This window comes from Lycium barbarum, chromosome 8, assembly GCF_019175385.1.
Source record: "Lycium barbarum isolate Lr01 chromosome 8, ASM1917538v2, whole genome shotgun sequence".
NCBI classification, from domain to species: Eukaryota; Viridiplantae; Streptophyta; class Magnoliopsida; order Solanales; family Solanaceae; genus Lycium; species Lycium barbarum.
In genome coordinates, this window is record NC_083344.1 from 1647982 (window position 1) to 1664395 (window position 16414).

The 16414-nt window shown below is 32.8% G+C and overlaps 2 protein-coding genes and 1 non-coding gene across 4 annotated transcripts; 2 read left to right on the forward strand and 1 right to left on the reverse strand.

Annotated features, from left to right (window-relative positions):
• Positions 1-201: 201 nt before the first annotated feature.
• LOC132608596 (U4 spliceosomal RNA) lies at positions 202-360 on the forward strand. The gene has a single exon (XR_009570476.1). It is a non-coding gene; the product is annotated as a U4 spliceosomal RNA (small nuclear RNA).
• A 466-nt stretch (positions 361-826) lies between these two features.
• Positions 827-3514, forward strand: LOC132604923 (auxin-induced protein 22D-like). Its single transcript, XM_060318279.1, has 3 exons — positions 827-1139; positions 1678-1883; positions 2397-3514. Exons 1-3 carry the CDS (start codon positions 955-957, stop codon positions 2573-2575), a joined length of 570 nt encoding a protein of 189 aa, XP_060174262.1. The 5' UTR covers positions 827-954; the 3' UTR covers positions 2576-3514.
• Positions 3515-8806: 5292 nt separating this feature from the next.
• On the reverse strand, positions 8807-15522 carry LOC132604924 (uncharacterized). Of its 2 annotated transcripts, none has more exons than XM_060318281.1 (9): positions 15284-15522; positions 15053-15169; positions 14144-14456; positions 10844-11294; positions 10487-10586; positions 10291-10350; positions 9927-10010; positions 9736-9843; positions 8807-9450 (listed from the first exon to the last, which is right to left on the reverse strand). In XM_060318281.1, the coding sequence occupies exons 1-9, from the start codon at positions 15353-15355 to the stop codon at positions 9136-9138; spliced, it is 1620 nt and encodes a 539-aa protein (XP_060174264.1). In that variant the 5' UTR covers positions 15356-15522; the 3' UTR covers positions 8807-9135. The 2 variants fall into 2 exon arrangements, with proteins under 2 accessions (XP_060174264.1, XP_060174265.1); XM_060318282.1 differs by having other exon boundaries at positions 10844-11291; positions 15284-15521.
• Positions 15523-16414: the final 892 nt, after the last annotated feature.

Sequence of the window (16414 nt, forward strand, 5' to 3'; positions counted from 1 at the left end):
ATTTATATGATTAGATTAGTCAAAAGAAAATTACAGATAATTTTATTTTTTAATATTGATTAGTCATCTATAATAAATGATAAGTAATTTGCTATAATACGTTAAATTATATAGATTGTGTAACATATTCATTACAAATTAAAGTCAATGTATTTTAATTTTTTTACTATTTTATTTTGTAATACTTGAAAAAAGTTGAGTGACTTTATCTTGGGGCGATGATGCAACCAGTGAGGTTCTAATCGAGGCACGTCTAATGCTGGTTGAAATTAGAATTAAAATATTTCCAAACCCCCTCTTCGGACTGGATTCACCTTTGGCTGTCGACAATTTTCGAAAGGGCTCTTCGGGAGTAAAGCCTTATACAAAAAGCTGAGTGATTTTTTCATTATAATTTTTCTTAGTTATTTTCATGCAAAAAAGTCAAAGTTATATAACCATCTGTGCAATTAACCTTAAAATTCTGCATAAGTAATAATGTTTGGTTGTTCATACAATAAAAAATAATCATTGGATAAGTTAATACAACGTTTTATTGGCCTCATTAAACTTTGCATACCTAACAAAATGACATAAGTTATGCGAAAATATATGTATATCTAGAGATAAAAAAAAATAGCTAAAGGTAAAAATTCGTAAAGTAAGTAACTCCGCACATAATTAATAGTATAGTTTTTATATTATTATCCACTGTATAATAATCCCGATATCTTCTTTTTTTTCAGTCCAACAAACGCGTGCTAATTAACAAGGATTGTGTCACCCTAATAATATTATATACTATCATTCTATATAATGCTACACTTATCATCCCCTTCTCATTCATATCATTCACATCTTGCTAACTAACATTAATTCTTCATCGGAAAAAGTCGTCGTCGCCAGAGAGCAAAAGGATCATCAACACAAATTACTCATCAAATTATCACACAAGTTTTTAAAAGAATATTGAAAATGGCACCGATCAACGAGAATGATCTCAATTTGAAGGCGACTGAGCTAAGATTAGGGTTACCTGGTACAATAGATAATGAACCAAAGAAGCAATTATCTTCTTGTACTAAAAGATCTTCATCAGAGATGGATAGCTCCTCATCAGATACAAATCATGATCAACAAGACTTCTCCCCTGCACCAAAGTAAGTAGTGTTATTGAATCTTCACTATCTTTTTTTTTAAAAAAAAAAAAAAATTGGTTCATTTTAGTTCTTGCCTTACCAATTAGTTGGAAAATATTAGTATCCCGAAGGTCTCGATCTCTGGGAATCTACGCAGATCTACAGAAAACTATAGTAACAATAGAAGAAAAGAATCTGATTAGGCAATGCAAATTATAGTTATGAACATATGAAATTTTAAGTCATGTTAATTTAGCTAGTGTATTTATTATTTTAGGTCCTATATATATATATATATATATATATCTTCTAGAAGTTTTTTAGTATCCGTAAAAAATATAGAGAAATACTTCTAGTATTTTCTTTTGTTTATATAATATATTGGACTGAATTAAGCTTAAATAGACGAGCTGATAAGTGAGAGCACATATAAGATATAGCTGATCGATCCTAACTTATTTGGAATTGAGATATATAGAATGGTTGTTTGTTTGTATTCTAATTAATTCTTGATTTAAAAAGGCTTTTAAATTAACAAATTTTATTTGTTTTTTTCCAGAGCACAGATTGTTGGATGGCCACCAGTTAGATCTTACAGGAAGAATGTTGTTCAAGCCCAGAATTCAAATTCTGATATTTCTTCAGGAATGTATGTGAAAGTTAGCATGGATGGTGCACCTTACCTTAGGAAAATTGACCTTAGGTTTTACAAGAATTACCGAGAACTACTCAAGGCTTTGGAGAACATGTTCAAACACCCCATTGGTGAGTCTGACTTTCACAAATTAAAACTCTATTAATAGTTGGTCACAGAGGCAAATCTAAAATTTTAACTTTCTAGTCTAATATTTAGATCTAGGATTTTAAGTTATCTCGTGTGAAAATCAGCTGATCACTATTTTTTTAAAACCACCATTATGGTGGGGATTAGGATTGCGTTCTAATCATTTTAGCCCATCATTATTTTTAGTATCCAATGCATAGGGATGCAATACGTACGTAGCAGCGAAATTAGGAATCTTAATAAGAATTAAAAAAAAAAAAAAAAAAAACTGCAAACATTTCACACCTAAGGTTCAAGTCTGCGACTTAATTAAAATCAATTTTTTGACCAACTTTGACCGCTACACTAGAAACTATGCCTATGTCAAGAGATTCAAAAAATTATATGTATATACATTAAAACAAATTTAGTTATACACTATTTGCACTGCATAATTTTCTTTATACCCTGGTGATAAAAAAGCTTATGTTTTCTTGTTGAATTATAAATTTCAGGTGTATACTTGGATAAAGAAGGCTACACTACTAGTGGATCTGATTATGTATTAACTTATGAAGACAAGGATGGTGATTGGATGCTTGTTGGAGATGTACCATTGGATATGTTCATTAATTCTTGCAAAAGGCTTAGAATCATGAAAGGGTCTGAAGCTAAAGGTTTCGCATGCCTATAGAACCTATCTCACATATTTTGGGCGAGTTCTGTGGGTTCAATTTTGCTTTCGGCTGGATTTATTTATACACACTTAAAAAATTAAAATATAGTACATATAAGAAGGTCGTGCTCTTTCGTTGGACCCACTGATTCTAGATCCTAGATTTGACTCGACCTAGCATAACCTTAACGACAGAGAAGCATCAATGAGCTTCTTGATTGAGATGCAAAAACCAGTTAGGGAAATTCCCTTTGATAGGTCCTGGATGACATGAATCCGAATTAGTTCAGTGAGTATGTCTTTAAGACACTGGATGGTTATAGCGAAAAAAGGATCAATGAGCTTTTAGATTGCCGTACTAGGGAGAGCTTCCTCCTTGATAGGCTCTACGCGCTCGCAAATTCGAATTGGTTGGGTCAGTGTATTTCAGATACTGGATGGTTATAGCGGAGGCAAAAAAAAAAAGGATCAATGAGCTTCTTGACTGAGATGAAAACTTTATTAAGGAGCCTCTACTTGCGAGTGAATCCGAATTGGTTGGGTCAGTATTTCAAATATTGGATGGTTATGATGAGTAAAAAGAAAACCTAAAACCATATGGTGTGTCGGAATCTTCAGGAAATCAGATTATATTCACAGATTGCAATTAGACTGAAGATTATTGCAAGATATACAAGGCTAAGAATTCAAATCTCTGTGGTTGTAGTTGTGCACGTGGAACAGTTTTTTTTTTTTTTTTTTTTTTTTTTTTTTTTTTTTTGTATATTTAGCTATAATAATTGGACAAAGGGTCATTGGCACTTTTGTCCCTATTTCATGTTGGTTTTTAATTTTTGTCCCTCTAGACAAACAACTTTTTTGAGACATTAGTTTATATTTCGCATCATAATATCCAACAAGTTATACTCCGATGCTTATAGAACTTATGCCGAATTTATGTCCTGCTTGATATAGGTTCAATTTTGAAGGACAAAAATTAAAGAACAACCCATTTGAAGGAAAAACTGTGCAATTTCTTCTTAGAGAAATGGTTCAATGGGCTTAGCTGAGAGAGAGAAGCCAAAAGTGATGAGTTGGATTAGAGAGAGAGAGAAGCGCAAATCAACTCCATGAGCTAAGTTGAGAAAGAGAAGCCAAGAGAGATAGAACTTGAAAAGAGAAAGTAATTATAAAAGTGGGATGATCAAAGAATTTGGCTCTTGAGTTGATTTAGTATGTGGTATTTATTCCCTCTGTTTCTATTATTTTATTTTTTGTTCTTAACTTTTAACCTAACATGTTTAAAATTACAAGATTAAAGAGTATTTTGGTACATTCTACATATTTTTAGTTAACAACTACAAGATTCAATTATTTTTTTACTTTCTTAAATTTCGTATCAAGTCAAAACCAGACAAACAAATTGAAATGGAAGGATTAGTAAATCGCACTCCATGAGTATAGAAATTAGAAAAACATAGTACTTTTTTTCTGTCCCGTGTATCATTCTCTCTAAGTTCTAATATATCCGCTAGCTCAGTGGCTGAGACGAAGTAAAGCCTTAATTAAAACTAATATAGTTAACTAAATTCACTTACAAAATGAATTATGACAATAGATCGATGTCGCCTTACGTTAAAATCATGTGTACCCAATTGCTAATAAATGCTTGATGGTGTAGCATTGTTAGAAAATATTAATTTTCTTAGAGTCTCAAAATAATTAAAAGACCAATGGTCAATTTAATACAAAGGTTATATTAGTATTATCTCAAAAAGAATTGGTGATAAACCAATTCTAACGTTATCATATTGATTGGCATTTCTATTTCTCATTAACTACTTCAATGTTTTGATTATGTGAATTGAATAACATTAAGTGACCATCATTTCTCTCATTATAGCCTTTAATACCATAAACGACAATTACCTTTGTTCTTTGACATCTTTATGGTCATTAACCATTTTGCTCTTTATTAACCTATTAATTTCTTTTATTACCACAACAACAAATATTTCTTAACCGTTGCAAGAGGCTGAAACCCCATTCGGTTGATTACACTAATTCTACTATATATACATAGTCTATTTCTTTGGTGAGATAAGAATATGAGGAGAAAACATATACAAATATATTTACTTGCTCTTATATTTTTGTGCTGGGTTTTCTACTTTGAGAAATCTTTGTTAGATTCTGGCTCCTAGTTTTGTACTAGAAGAGCTTGTTGAATCCTGGGGAATACACCCATACCGGGTGAAATATCTTTAAGGACAGTGCCATTGGCATGGCTCAAGCTACGAAAAATTCTCTACAACTATTCGTGATCAAGTATTTTCTTGAAGCTTAGAAGAAGTTCCTACAAGTGTTCGTGATGAAGGGAAGTCCCTACAAGTGTTCGTGAAAAAGAAAAGTCACTACACATGTTCGTGATGAAGGATTTTCCGTAAGATTTCCAACAAGCTTCACGCACATTGCTAAATAATCAAATTTTGAATATACATGATCTTTAATATTGCAAGAAGAAGTTAATTACAAAAGTACTATAAAGATTTTCCATCACACTATAATATGGGGAAAAAAGGGTCAATCATGGCCCATGAAGCAAAAATTAAAGCCAAAAAAAAAAAAAAAAAAAAGAGTACATAGTTATTTATGTAGCCTTACAAATTTTCCATAAAAAGAATGAAGTGCGTAAATTAAGATATGAAGATTCCCTTGTCCAAAAGTTGTCAGATTGTCAATAACACTATCTGAAATTAACTTGGTGAGTAGTCGCCACAAATCCTGTAAAAGTTGCCACTAATTTTTTTATTTTTTTTAATTATTAGCCACAACAAAGGGATCTCTTTATGACCTGCAAAGTTCCTTTCTGATATTTGACTTGTCATGTCAGTAGTTAGAGAGTTCGTGCCACCATTGGGAGACGGTGGCCGGAGAGAATTCCATTGAAGAGATGGCAACAAAAGGTATTCTTTTGTTGTTTTACGACCTGCAAAGTTTCTTTCTGTAATCTGATTTGTCATATCAGTAGATAGAGAGTTCGTGCCACCATTGGGAGACGGCGGCCGGACGGAATTCCATTGAAGAGATGGCAACAAAAAGTATTCTTTTGTTGTTTTACGACCTGCAAAGTTCCTTTCTGTTATTTGACTTGTCATATCAGTAGAAAGAGAGTTGGTGCCACCATTGGGAGATGGCGGGCGGACGGAATTCCATTGAAGAGATGGCAACAAAAGGTGTTCATTTGTTATCTGAATTACTCCTTTTCTACTATGTGAAAGAATCCGAGCAGCTTCGTTCCCTGTAGCGCTTAGAAAAAGCAAAAACAGTACTATTATCATTTTACCATATATAGAACCTAAAATGTTACTTTCTGATCTCATTCTTAACATTGTTGGAACTAATGAGAGTATGATGAAGGGTTGGTTTAGTGATAATTTCTTTCACCTAGAGGGAAAGTTAAAAATAATTAGTAATTGGAGTTTATTATCACAAGGGTAGATAAAAAAAACCACTAGGAGGTTAAAACAAAGGAAGGAATTAAATCTTATTGTGAAGGTTGTTGAAACTGGCTGCATATTTATACCCTATGAAATAATTAACGTGTTGGAAAGACTTCAAACTTTTCCAAGTTTTAAATTTCATGCAAGAGATTTGACCATTGACTGTTAAGGTTTACAAACGAATTCTTGAAATTGAACTAGTCGTATGACCAGAGTAAAACAAACAAAGAAAAATAAATAAAGGACAGAACTAGTCGCTTGAGAATTGTAACATAGGATTTTGAAATTAAAAATATTAAAAGTAAAAAGTATCAATATATTTTAATCCAGTGATATAGAGTTTTGATTTCTAGTAGTGGATATTCTAGGACACAATCATCGAATTTAAACCAGCCTTGCTATAAATAAATTTTCGATCCTATAAAAGTGAATCATGGAATAATTGTGCTGAAGTTCTAAGCTTTTACATCTTAAAAAATACCTATAGTTTCAAATGTGCAATTCAAATCCCCAATAAAATTTCTGGAGTTTGAAGTTTTTTTTTTTTTTTTTTTTTTTTTTTTGAAGTTTTTTGTAGTTTAGCTAAAGTTTGGTCCAATTTTACTTTTTGCGTTATAAAGCGGCTAAACATTGAATAGTTATAAAACAATGGTTACATATAATTACTGGTTCGAGAAGTGGCTATTTGTTCTTTTTTTTTTGGGTGAAAAAAATAAACTTAAATATCAGTCTGTTATCTCCCACATAGTCGGAATCGATTATGAAGAATAATATTAGTATATACCGTGTAACTACAAACATATATTTCTACCCGTAAAAGTTGAAACCAAACAATCACTTGAGTTGATTTATATATGACTTTGATAATAATAGTCTTTGTTTTCCTTAGCAATTTTTGTTATATAGTAAGATTTTTGACCATTGACTGCGTGGGGTTTACATAAAATGGAAGTCAGTCTAGTTTTGGCGTTAAAGCAGTTGTGAATTGTTAAATCGTGAGACACTTTACAAAAACAATCTTGAGAAACTTATATGTATTTTCATATAAAAGATTTTAAACGATTTAATGCGGGTAAGTTAAATGATATAATGAAGTAAATATATATAGAAATTAATTACAGTTAAGTAATAATTGCGTATATTCATACACATGCATAATGCATATCATGCGTTCATTAATTTGGTATAAATACCCAGTGCGTATAATTTTTATCTTAATTAATCATGATTAAGTAACAATTATATATATTCAAACACATAACATATATTCACTGTTTAGGCGCAAACTTCCAATATGTGTAAGTTTTTTCCATCGGGATACTATATATATCTAAATTGCCAGCCGGAACAAAAATAAGCTATTGCTGGGAACATGCTTGCTTTCTTAAGGTTAAGGCATTTTAGGCCTCATTTTGTTTTTGTTGAGGACTAAAATGCCTTAGCCCTACAATTAAAATTAAAATAAACTACTAACTTAATTTGATACTTCCTCCATCCCAATTTAAGTGTGCTACTTTTCTTGTTTGTCCCAAAAAGAGTGTCTCTTTTTATATTTAGTAAATTCGGCAATTCAAACATCCTACATGACAAGTTTTAAAATAACAAGATTCAAAGAATATTTTAGTACATACCCACATCTTTGATTTATGACACAAAATTCAAAAGTCTCTTTTTATTCTTAAACTTTGTGCGTAGTCAAACTAAAATACTTAAATTGAGACGGAGGAGTATCATATTTGTAACAGCCCAGCCCACTAGTGATATTGTCCGCTTTGGGCCTAGGCCCGCACGGCTTTAAAACGCGTCACTAGGTGGTAAGGCATGCTTACTTATATACCCAGCACCTCTCCTGTGTTATGCCGATGTGGGACTTTTCCTCCTAAGCTGGGGTGTCACATACACCCCCTCTTATGGACTCAGCGTCCTCGCTGAGGTTTGCCCCACCGCATGGGATTTGCCTAGACTCAACACTGAAGTTTGCCCCGCCTACCCGGGATTTGCCTAAACTCAGTTGAACTCTAGCCCCCCATCGACAAGGCTGACACAAGAGTGGCTCTGATACCATCTGTAACAGCCCAGCCCACTAGTGATATTGTCCGCTTTGGGCCTAGGCCCGCACGGCTTTAAAACGCGTCACTAGGAGGTAAGGCATGCTTACTTATATACCCAGCACCTCTCCTGTGTTATGCCGATGTGGGACTTTTCCTCCTAAGCTGGGGTGTCACAATATTAACATAATATTTCTGGCAAATTATGTGGCGGTTGGTGTTGGTTGTGGATACCGATTGGGATGGTGTTAGTTGATGGTGGTGGTCGTGTACATGCAGTAGCTAGTAGTGATGGTGGCTGGTAACATTGATTAACAGTGGTTGTTGATGGTAGTACAACTGATAATTATGGTGGATGATAATAATAACTAATGGTAGTAATGAATGATGATGAATATGGTTGATGATATATAGTGGTAGCTGATGGCGGTGATTGTAGGTAGTAATTGATTAATGTAATGGTGGTATTTGATAATGATGATTATAAATGATAGCTAATAGTGGTAATACTTGAATGTGGTGATTGGCTGTTATGGTTGTTGTGGCTGATCTATGGTGGTATTGTAGGCAGTGGTGGTTAAGGATGGTGGACGGCAGCAACGATTCGTGTTAAAAGTAGATGGAATAGCATGTTGAGCAGTCATTTTTGTAGGGATCCTTGTACGAACATCTTAATGACATTAAAACTTTTTTTATAAATATTAGAGTTAATGGTCAAAACACACCTGAACTATCACTTCACTCCAACTATTGATTGTTTTCTTTTACTACCTGAACTCTCACCATCTATGTATTAAAATACACCTCAAAGCTGATTAGACCAACTATCAGCTATTCTATTTTTCTACCAAAACTGTCAACTAGGTGTGTTTTATTACATAAATGGTGATACATCTTAACCAACCATTTAGTGGTTGTGAAACTTTTTTCTTTTAAAAATACAAACACTCTTAACGATTAAGATTCACGCTTAAAAATCAAATAAACTTAATGATTGAGATCTGAATTATTAAGATTTAAGACTTTTTCTCGACTGTTGTTGTTATGTTCACAGGGGGAGCAAGTATCGGAATTCTGAGGCGTAAGGTTGAACCTCTATCATCTTAGCAAGAGAAAGAGATTTCTTTTCCCCGACGCCAAGGCATTCCATCATCGACCTTTTCAGAGAGCAAGAGCTTGGCAATTGGCTGTACATCCATTCGACTAGCGATTCCATATCATCTGCAAAGTCCTTCATGTGCCATTGCATTAGCTTTGGCACCAATATCTTCTTCTTACTTGTCACTCCCACTGAAGCTTCCAAATATTCCATTTTTGCTCTCTCCAGCTCGTTCGTAACTTCATCCGGTCTGTAGATCCTCAGCTGCAACAACACAACATCGATAGTTAACACCAGGAACTTGCATTTACCATTCCTCTGTCACAATTTATGTGAAAGTGTTTGATTGTGCACAAAGTTTAACATGAAAGGAAGACTTTTGAAGCTTGTAATCTAAAATGAGGCATAGATATTTGTGTAACTATAAATCATCTCATTAAGGGTAAAATAGAAAGTTTAAAGTCAAATTTATACTATAAATAGAAATGTGTCATTCTTTTTGGAATTGACTAAAAAGGACAGAATGTCAGTAAGTTATAATGAACTTACAGCTGGTGAAGACCAGCTTCCTCGACATAGTGAAAACGTGACATTAGGTTCTGGATACTCGAGACCATAAGCATTCCTCAGAAATCTTTCGTTGTCATCTCTCAAACCCTTTAAAATCCGAAACAATTTGAATTCATCAAGGCAGAGCATGATGAAATTAAGATCAAAATGTAGAGCTGTTATGTACTCACATGTTCAGCATCCCCTGGATGCCTAAGGATGAAATGTTCAATGGCCAACGCGTTAAGTACAACACCACCAACATTGATCACGGCCTGTAAAATACAAGCATGTCATGATCGATTTAGTCCATCGATGAATAATTAACTTTTATCGTCTTTGTATCTTAGTGTACCTTTCTGATTCGACCTTTATAAAGTTTAAAACTAAAATGTTTCAATCAAGTACTTCAAAGCCTATTAAACAGCAAAATTCATTGCTAATCCTATTTGGCTATGGATTATCAAAAATCCTAGTAGCTACGGGCAATTTATTGATGAAGTTCATAGCTAATTTCATTGTTAATTTTTGTAGTGAAATAAACAATGTGCATACCTTATTTACGAGAGACAGTTGTTCCTCCTTTGTAGAAGGCAAACCGTGTTGCAGAAATGCCTGGATTGAGCATAAACAAATATTTGTATCATCAGTTATTACTATTATGCATCAATAATTGAAGGTTTTTCAATTAATTCTTTTTCAATATTTATTTTCACTAGAATAGAAGAAGGCTTAACATGTCTTACAGTACATTCATTATGCAGATGTTATAGACATTGATCCAAAATGCCAACTTCTGCTTGTAGGTCAAGCAAGTTATGTCCAGATTGTTAAATTTTTGCACCATAGACCTATAAAATTTCGATAAGACGAGAAAAAATTAGAAAAGACAATGTCAATTTATTATTTTTGATGAGAGTGATGAAGAAATCTTTCACTAATAAGCAAAAATTGGAATTAGCGACAAACAAATTCTGTAGCTAAACAACAAAATATGTTCCTATTCTTGTTTAGCAATAGATTATCAAAAATATCTATTAGCTACGAACAATTTAGCGATAAAGTCCGTAGCTAATTCCATTTTTTTGTAGTGGAATTTGAAAGGTACCTCAACTTTCTCATCTCGAGAAGACATTCGGGTATATGGCTTGTGTTGAGAGAAGTTCTTGAGACTTGAATGAAATTCTTGTACGATCCGATCTCTCTATGGCTTCCATCAGTGTCTAGCAATATCCCATAAGGATCAAGATTTGATGCGTAATCGTTGAATAGCAACATCGTGGGAGCATCGGCTGTTGCTGTACAATTTAATGAGGTTTTGCTGCATATGAAGCTGCTTTTTGATTTCTTGGAAGAAATTAGAGATTGTTTTACAATAGCAGCAGTGGATGACCCATTACTCTCTAGTGATGCCTTGTTCAACTTGAGATATATACTTATTAAGCACTTGATTACTTCTTCCGACAACTTATTTGGCTTCTTATTTTCTATTTCTATATCTGGATCGCTGTGTCTGCGGCTTCTTGAATCTCTGGAACTACTCTCGACTATTTCGGCTGCTTAATTCCACACCAAAAATTGATAGTGTTAATATATGTAAAGGCATGTTATTATATTTGGATGCTAGTAGATATTTTCTTAGTAGAGAATTGTGAAAAACATTAGGAAATTTACAAGACTCCGAGTAACTAATTTTTTTCAAATTGGTATTAGAGTCTCTATGATCTTGATAGAGATTCAAATAATTTACTGTTAACAGGGGTGGTGCCGGCCAATGTGTGTCGCCCGCCGGACCAATATCGACGGGCGAATGATATATGCATGAGAAACAATCATTCAGAGATGAATTGAGAAACATATTACAAGTTTAATCGTGAGGAAACAAATATAATAAAAGAGGAAGAACCTCTTCTTTAAAGTTGGCGAGAAATCAAGTGAAAGTTAGTGAAAGGTGCACAAAAATACAAAAACAGATTTGGAGTTGATGTCAAGGTCCATTAACAAACTGGAAGTTTATTACAAATGAATCAACAATAGGGAGTTTCAGACAACTGACTCAACAATAGAGAGTTGGTGATAAGGTGCATCAGCAAACTGGAGACAAGTGTTTCAATAATTGAAGGTTGGTGACAAGTGTATCAACTATAAAAAAAAATTAGCGGTTCATGACAAGGACATTAACAGAAAATGAAGGCTAGTGACGAGTGCATCAACAAAAATAAAGTACATACAGGTTAAATTGAGTTAGAACCTTATATGATCGCTTAACTTTGTGTAATTGGCTACCATAGTCACTCAACTTTATTTTGTGCTCCAAAAGTCACTCAACTTTCTTTTATTTTCCAACACTCAACTTTGGGTAAGTGACCTATATAGTCACTCAACTTTCTTTTATTTTCCAACACTCAACTTTGGGTAAGTGGTCCTTATAGTCACTCAACTTTGGGTAATTGGCCTCCATGGTAATTAGGGGTGGGCGTTCGATTTTTCGGTTCGGTTTTATCAAACTTCGATTTGGCTATTTCGGGTTCGATTTTTTGAAGGTGGACACCGAACACCGAACCAAACTAGTTCGGTTCGGTTCTTTCGGTTTCGGTTTTTTAAAGTTCGGTTCAGTTCGGTTTCGGTTTTTTCAATTCGGTTCTTTTGATATGATATTAGCAGCGATTCCCTTGACACTAATTCATATTCTCAAAAGCAATAAAACATAAAACTAATAAATTGAAATCAAAATCAAACAAACAGGATATACAAGAATAGAAAACTATAACCATGATATAGGATTACTAGGTGTTATATACATACCGTAAGAATAATTAAGAAAACACATAAAGGACATACATTAATCCTAAAGACACATTCTAGTTTCCTTCCTTAACATATTTGATTTTCTCAACTGAAGTAGAAAATTAGGGATACAAATGCAAAAGAGGGCTTGTTACAATTGGGTTTTTTTGGCTTTAAACTTAATGGGCTTGGACTATTTTAATTTTTTTGCGTAATTTATTAAATTTCGGTGTGTGTTCGGTTTTTCGGTTCGGTTTTATCAAACTTCGGTTCGGCTATTTCAGTTTCGATTTTTTGAAGGTGGACACCAAACACCGAACCCAACTAGTTCGGTTCGGTTCAGTTTGTTGAAGTTTCAGTTCGGTTCGGTTTGGTTTTTCGGTTTTCGGTATTTATGCCTAGCCCTAATGGTAATTTTAGCCAAAAAATATAATTTCCAATATATATTTAATGACGTGGCAGTTATAATTTATTTTTAGAAAAATATCTTTAAAAAAATTAATAATTAGATTTATTTATTTATGATTCAGTTCATCATAATTAGTGCACATAATCCTAAAGTTTAGGATATTATTCATCATTAATATATAAAAATGACGAACTTAGACAATATATCTGAAGTAATTTTGTAAGGCATAAATAATAATATAAAAATATATATTATTCTAAGAATATAGAATTCTATCTTGACGACATATCCCCTCCTTTAGCCTCAATTTCATCTTCACTATTACTAACATAATCTTCACGGGGGAATTCTCCAGCAGCCATTTTGGTCAAAAAATTCTCAAATTGTAACTTTTAAAAAAAATTATTTATATCTTGCAATATTACTTGAGATATATTGTTTAAGTTAATACTTTTATGTTTTAATGATGAATAATATCTTAAACTTTAGTATTATATGCACTAATTATGATGAATTAAATCCTAAATATATAAATTTAGTTATTGATCTTAGTTTTTTAAAATATATATTTTTTTTTTAAAAATTATAACTTCCACGTCATTAAATATGTACCAGAAATTATATTTTCAGCTAAAATGATTATGGAGGCCAATCACCCAAAGTTGAGTGACTATAAAGGCCGATTACTCAAAGTTGAGTGACTATAGAGGCCACTTACCCATATTTAAGTGACTTTTAGAAGACAAAATAAAGTTGAGTAACTTAAGGAAGACAAAACAAAATTGAGTGATTATGATGGTCAATCAACCAAAGTTGAGTGATCATACAAGGTTCTAAGTAAACTCAGGTTAAATTGCACTCATTTTCATTTACAATGCCAAGTGAATATAAGTTACTGTAAAATCCTTTCTAGTATAAATTAAGTTGAACAATAGCATAGAATAATTGGCTTTACCACTGTGGGAGAAATTGTGTGGAAGTCCATAGAAGAACCTACAGAATCTCTTCTATCTTTTCAAATTTTACATTGTATCGCCGCCCTCCAAGATAATAGCCGATAAATGTATATTTTTTGTATATTAATGCATAGGTATACATAATATACATATTTTATACATAACTAGTGTATATATTTGTATGTATAGCTAGCAGTTATAATTATTTTCGGCGAGCGGCCAAATATGTAACTTTCCCAAGAATTAATTGACTTACCAGTACGGTTAACTGGGGAAGTAATGATATGGAAATCGATGGAGGAACCAACAGAGGCTCTTCTTTCTTTTCGTATTCGATATTGTTTTCTAAGTTGTTGATAGTTTTGTGATCTGTCAGGCCGGGGAGGAGGCAATGGCTTTGATATTAGTCGTTCATGCTGCTGTTGGTGCACTTGTTTAAACTGCAACATTTCCCATCTTTCTGCCAATTCTTTCTCTCTGTATAGCTTTAGCTTTAGCACGTCGACTTTCCTCTCTAGCCAAACTATCTCTTCCTCTGCCATAACCACTTCTTCCAGCAGATGTTGAACCTGTAGTGGCGGATCCAGAATTTTAAATTTATGGGTGCTCTATTAAAAAAAATCGAACGAGTGTTCCAACAAACATAGAGAAGTCTTGACAAGGTTAGACGGTTTTTAAAAAATTTCTTTTGTGGCGTTATTGCATTAGAGTTGAACCTGCAACATTGACACAATTTCTTAATTACAAAGAAAAAAACTGAAATTACCTTTGAACTTTGTTGCTAATCTAATGCAAAATGTCCCGTAGCTAACAGAATTTTATGATAATCCATCGCTAATCCGTAGCTAAATAGTATTAGCAACGGATTTTGAATTTTAGTTCCGAATTTATTCATCGCTAATTCCTATTTTTAGTAATAGTCTATCTATCTCTATCGTAAAATGAAATTAAAAAAAGAAACATTACCAGAAAATCGCTAATTACCAAAACGCTAATTTTCGACGGACATTCCGTTAGAAATTTGGGTCGTTGCTAAAGGGGTTTCACAAGGAAAACGCCATCGGACACGTTACCGATAAGCCACTTTTCCGAAGGATTCTATCGAAAATTTCGTTTAAAAAATTAGCGATTTTTTGATAGTGAAAAAAGCAGAAGATATACATACCCGGCGAGGTAGGGTGGAGAGGCAGGGGAAAGAGCCAACTGTGGGTCTTTGTAATGCATATTGCAAAACTGTTTTCAGTTGAAGTTGTCCATCTAATTCTTGTCGCAGTTCCTCAACCTGTTATATGTAATCGATCGATCATTTAACTATACACGAACATTATATTCAATCAATAAGAACAAACTAAATTAAAACCAATTCGATATACGTAGTACTAATACATATAATCACCTCTTCTTCAAGAAGTAATTTTTTCTGTTTATCGTCGCTTGGCTGCATCAACAAGTCTTCGAATTTCATCATTCAAAATGAATTTTCTTGGAACAGAATTCAAAACATTTAACCAAGCTGTGTGAATATTTGGTGCATCTACAGATATGATAATAATTAATGCAAAAGAAAACTGAAAACATGAAGAATGAATTGAACGTGAGTTGCACCTATAAACTTTAAGGACAGAGAGGTGAGACAGACGTGATGTCCATGAACTGTTTAAATATTCAACCGTTTGGTAGAGTTTGATACTTCTCTAAGCTTTGACCTTTATAATCACGAGCAAAATAGTACCTATAAATATCGGGTCCGTGGCATTTTGCACTCTTAATGTGTGCTTTTTTTTTCAACTTGCACCCTATCCTATTTTTTTTTATGATTTAAACCCCAATCTCTTTATTTCCTTGCAAAACAATAAATTCACCCTTTTTATAAATTTACCATGAGGGCAAAATAGGAATACAAATAATATATCTTTTTTTCCTTCAATTTATTTATTTTATTAGAACTGCAACAACAATAAATTTTATTTTCAAAGCTCTTTTTTATTTTTTTATTTTAAGTGATATTTCTCTATCAATAGTTGCTAAACATTTGGAGTTCTTATTGTTACAAGTTTGTCGCTTTTCCTTTATAATTTAATTACTACTAATTTATAAAGGAAAAACAACAAACTTGTAACAATAAGAACTTCAAATGTTTAGCAACTATTGATAGAGAAATATCACTTAAAATAAAAAAATAAAAAAAGAGCTTTGAAAATAAAATTTATTGTTGTTGCAGTTCTAATAAAATAAATAAATTGAAGAAAAAAAAGATATATTATTTGTATTCCTATTTTGCCCTCATGATAAATTTATAAAAAGGGTGAATTTATTGTTTTGCAAGGAAATAAAGAGATTGGGGTTTAAATCATAAAAAAAAATAGAATAGGGTGCAAGTTGAAAAAAAGAACACACATTAAGGGTGCAAAATGTCACGGACTCATAAATATCGGTAGCATCTTATTTGACTTTGAAATATTAATATATGTGAGCTAGGATTTGAGGCATATGAGTTTGATTTTCTAATTCTTTAAAGTCACTAAGT

Bases quoted from the DNA above. Each gene is read 5' to 3' on its own strand.
- LOC132604923 (XM_060318279.1), top strand. From the start codon at position 955: ATGGCACCGATCAACGAGAATGATCTCAATTTGAAGGCGACTGAGCTA. The intron at 1,140-1,677 runs GTAAGTAGTGTT...GTTTTTTTCCAG, and splicing joins GACTTCTCCCCTGCACCAAA to AGCACAGATTGTTGGATGGC. The intron at 1,884-2,396 runs GTGAGTCTGACT...TATAAATTTCAG, and splicing joins CATGTTCAAACACCCCATTG to GTGTATACTTGGATAAAGAA.
- LOC132604924 (XM_060318281.1), bottom strand. From the start codon at position 15,355: ATGATGAAATTCGAAGACTTGTTGATGCAGCCAAGCGACGATAAACAG. The intron at 10,587-10,843 runs GTACCTTTCAAA...GAAATTTTATAG, and splicing joins CTCGAGATGAGAAAGTTGAG to GTCTATGGTGCAAAAATTTA. The intron at 9,844-9,926 runs GTGAGTACATAA...CGGATTTTAAAG, and splicing joins ATCCAGGGGATGCTGAACAT to GGTTTGAGAGATGACAACGA.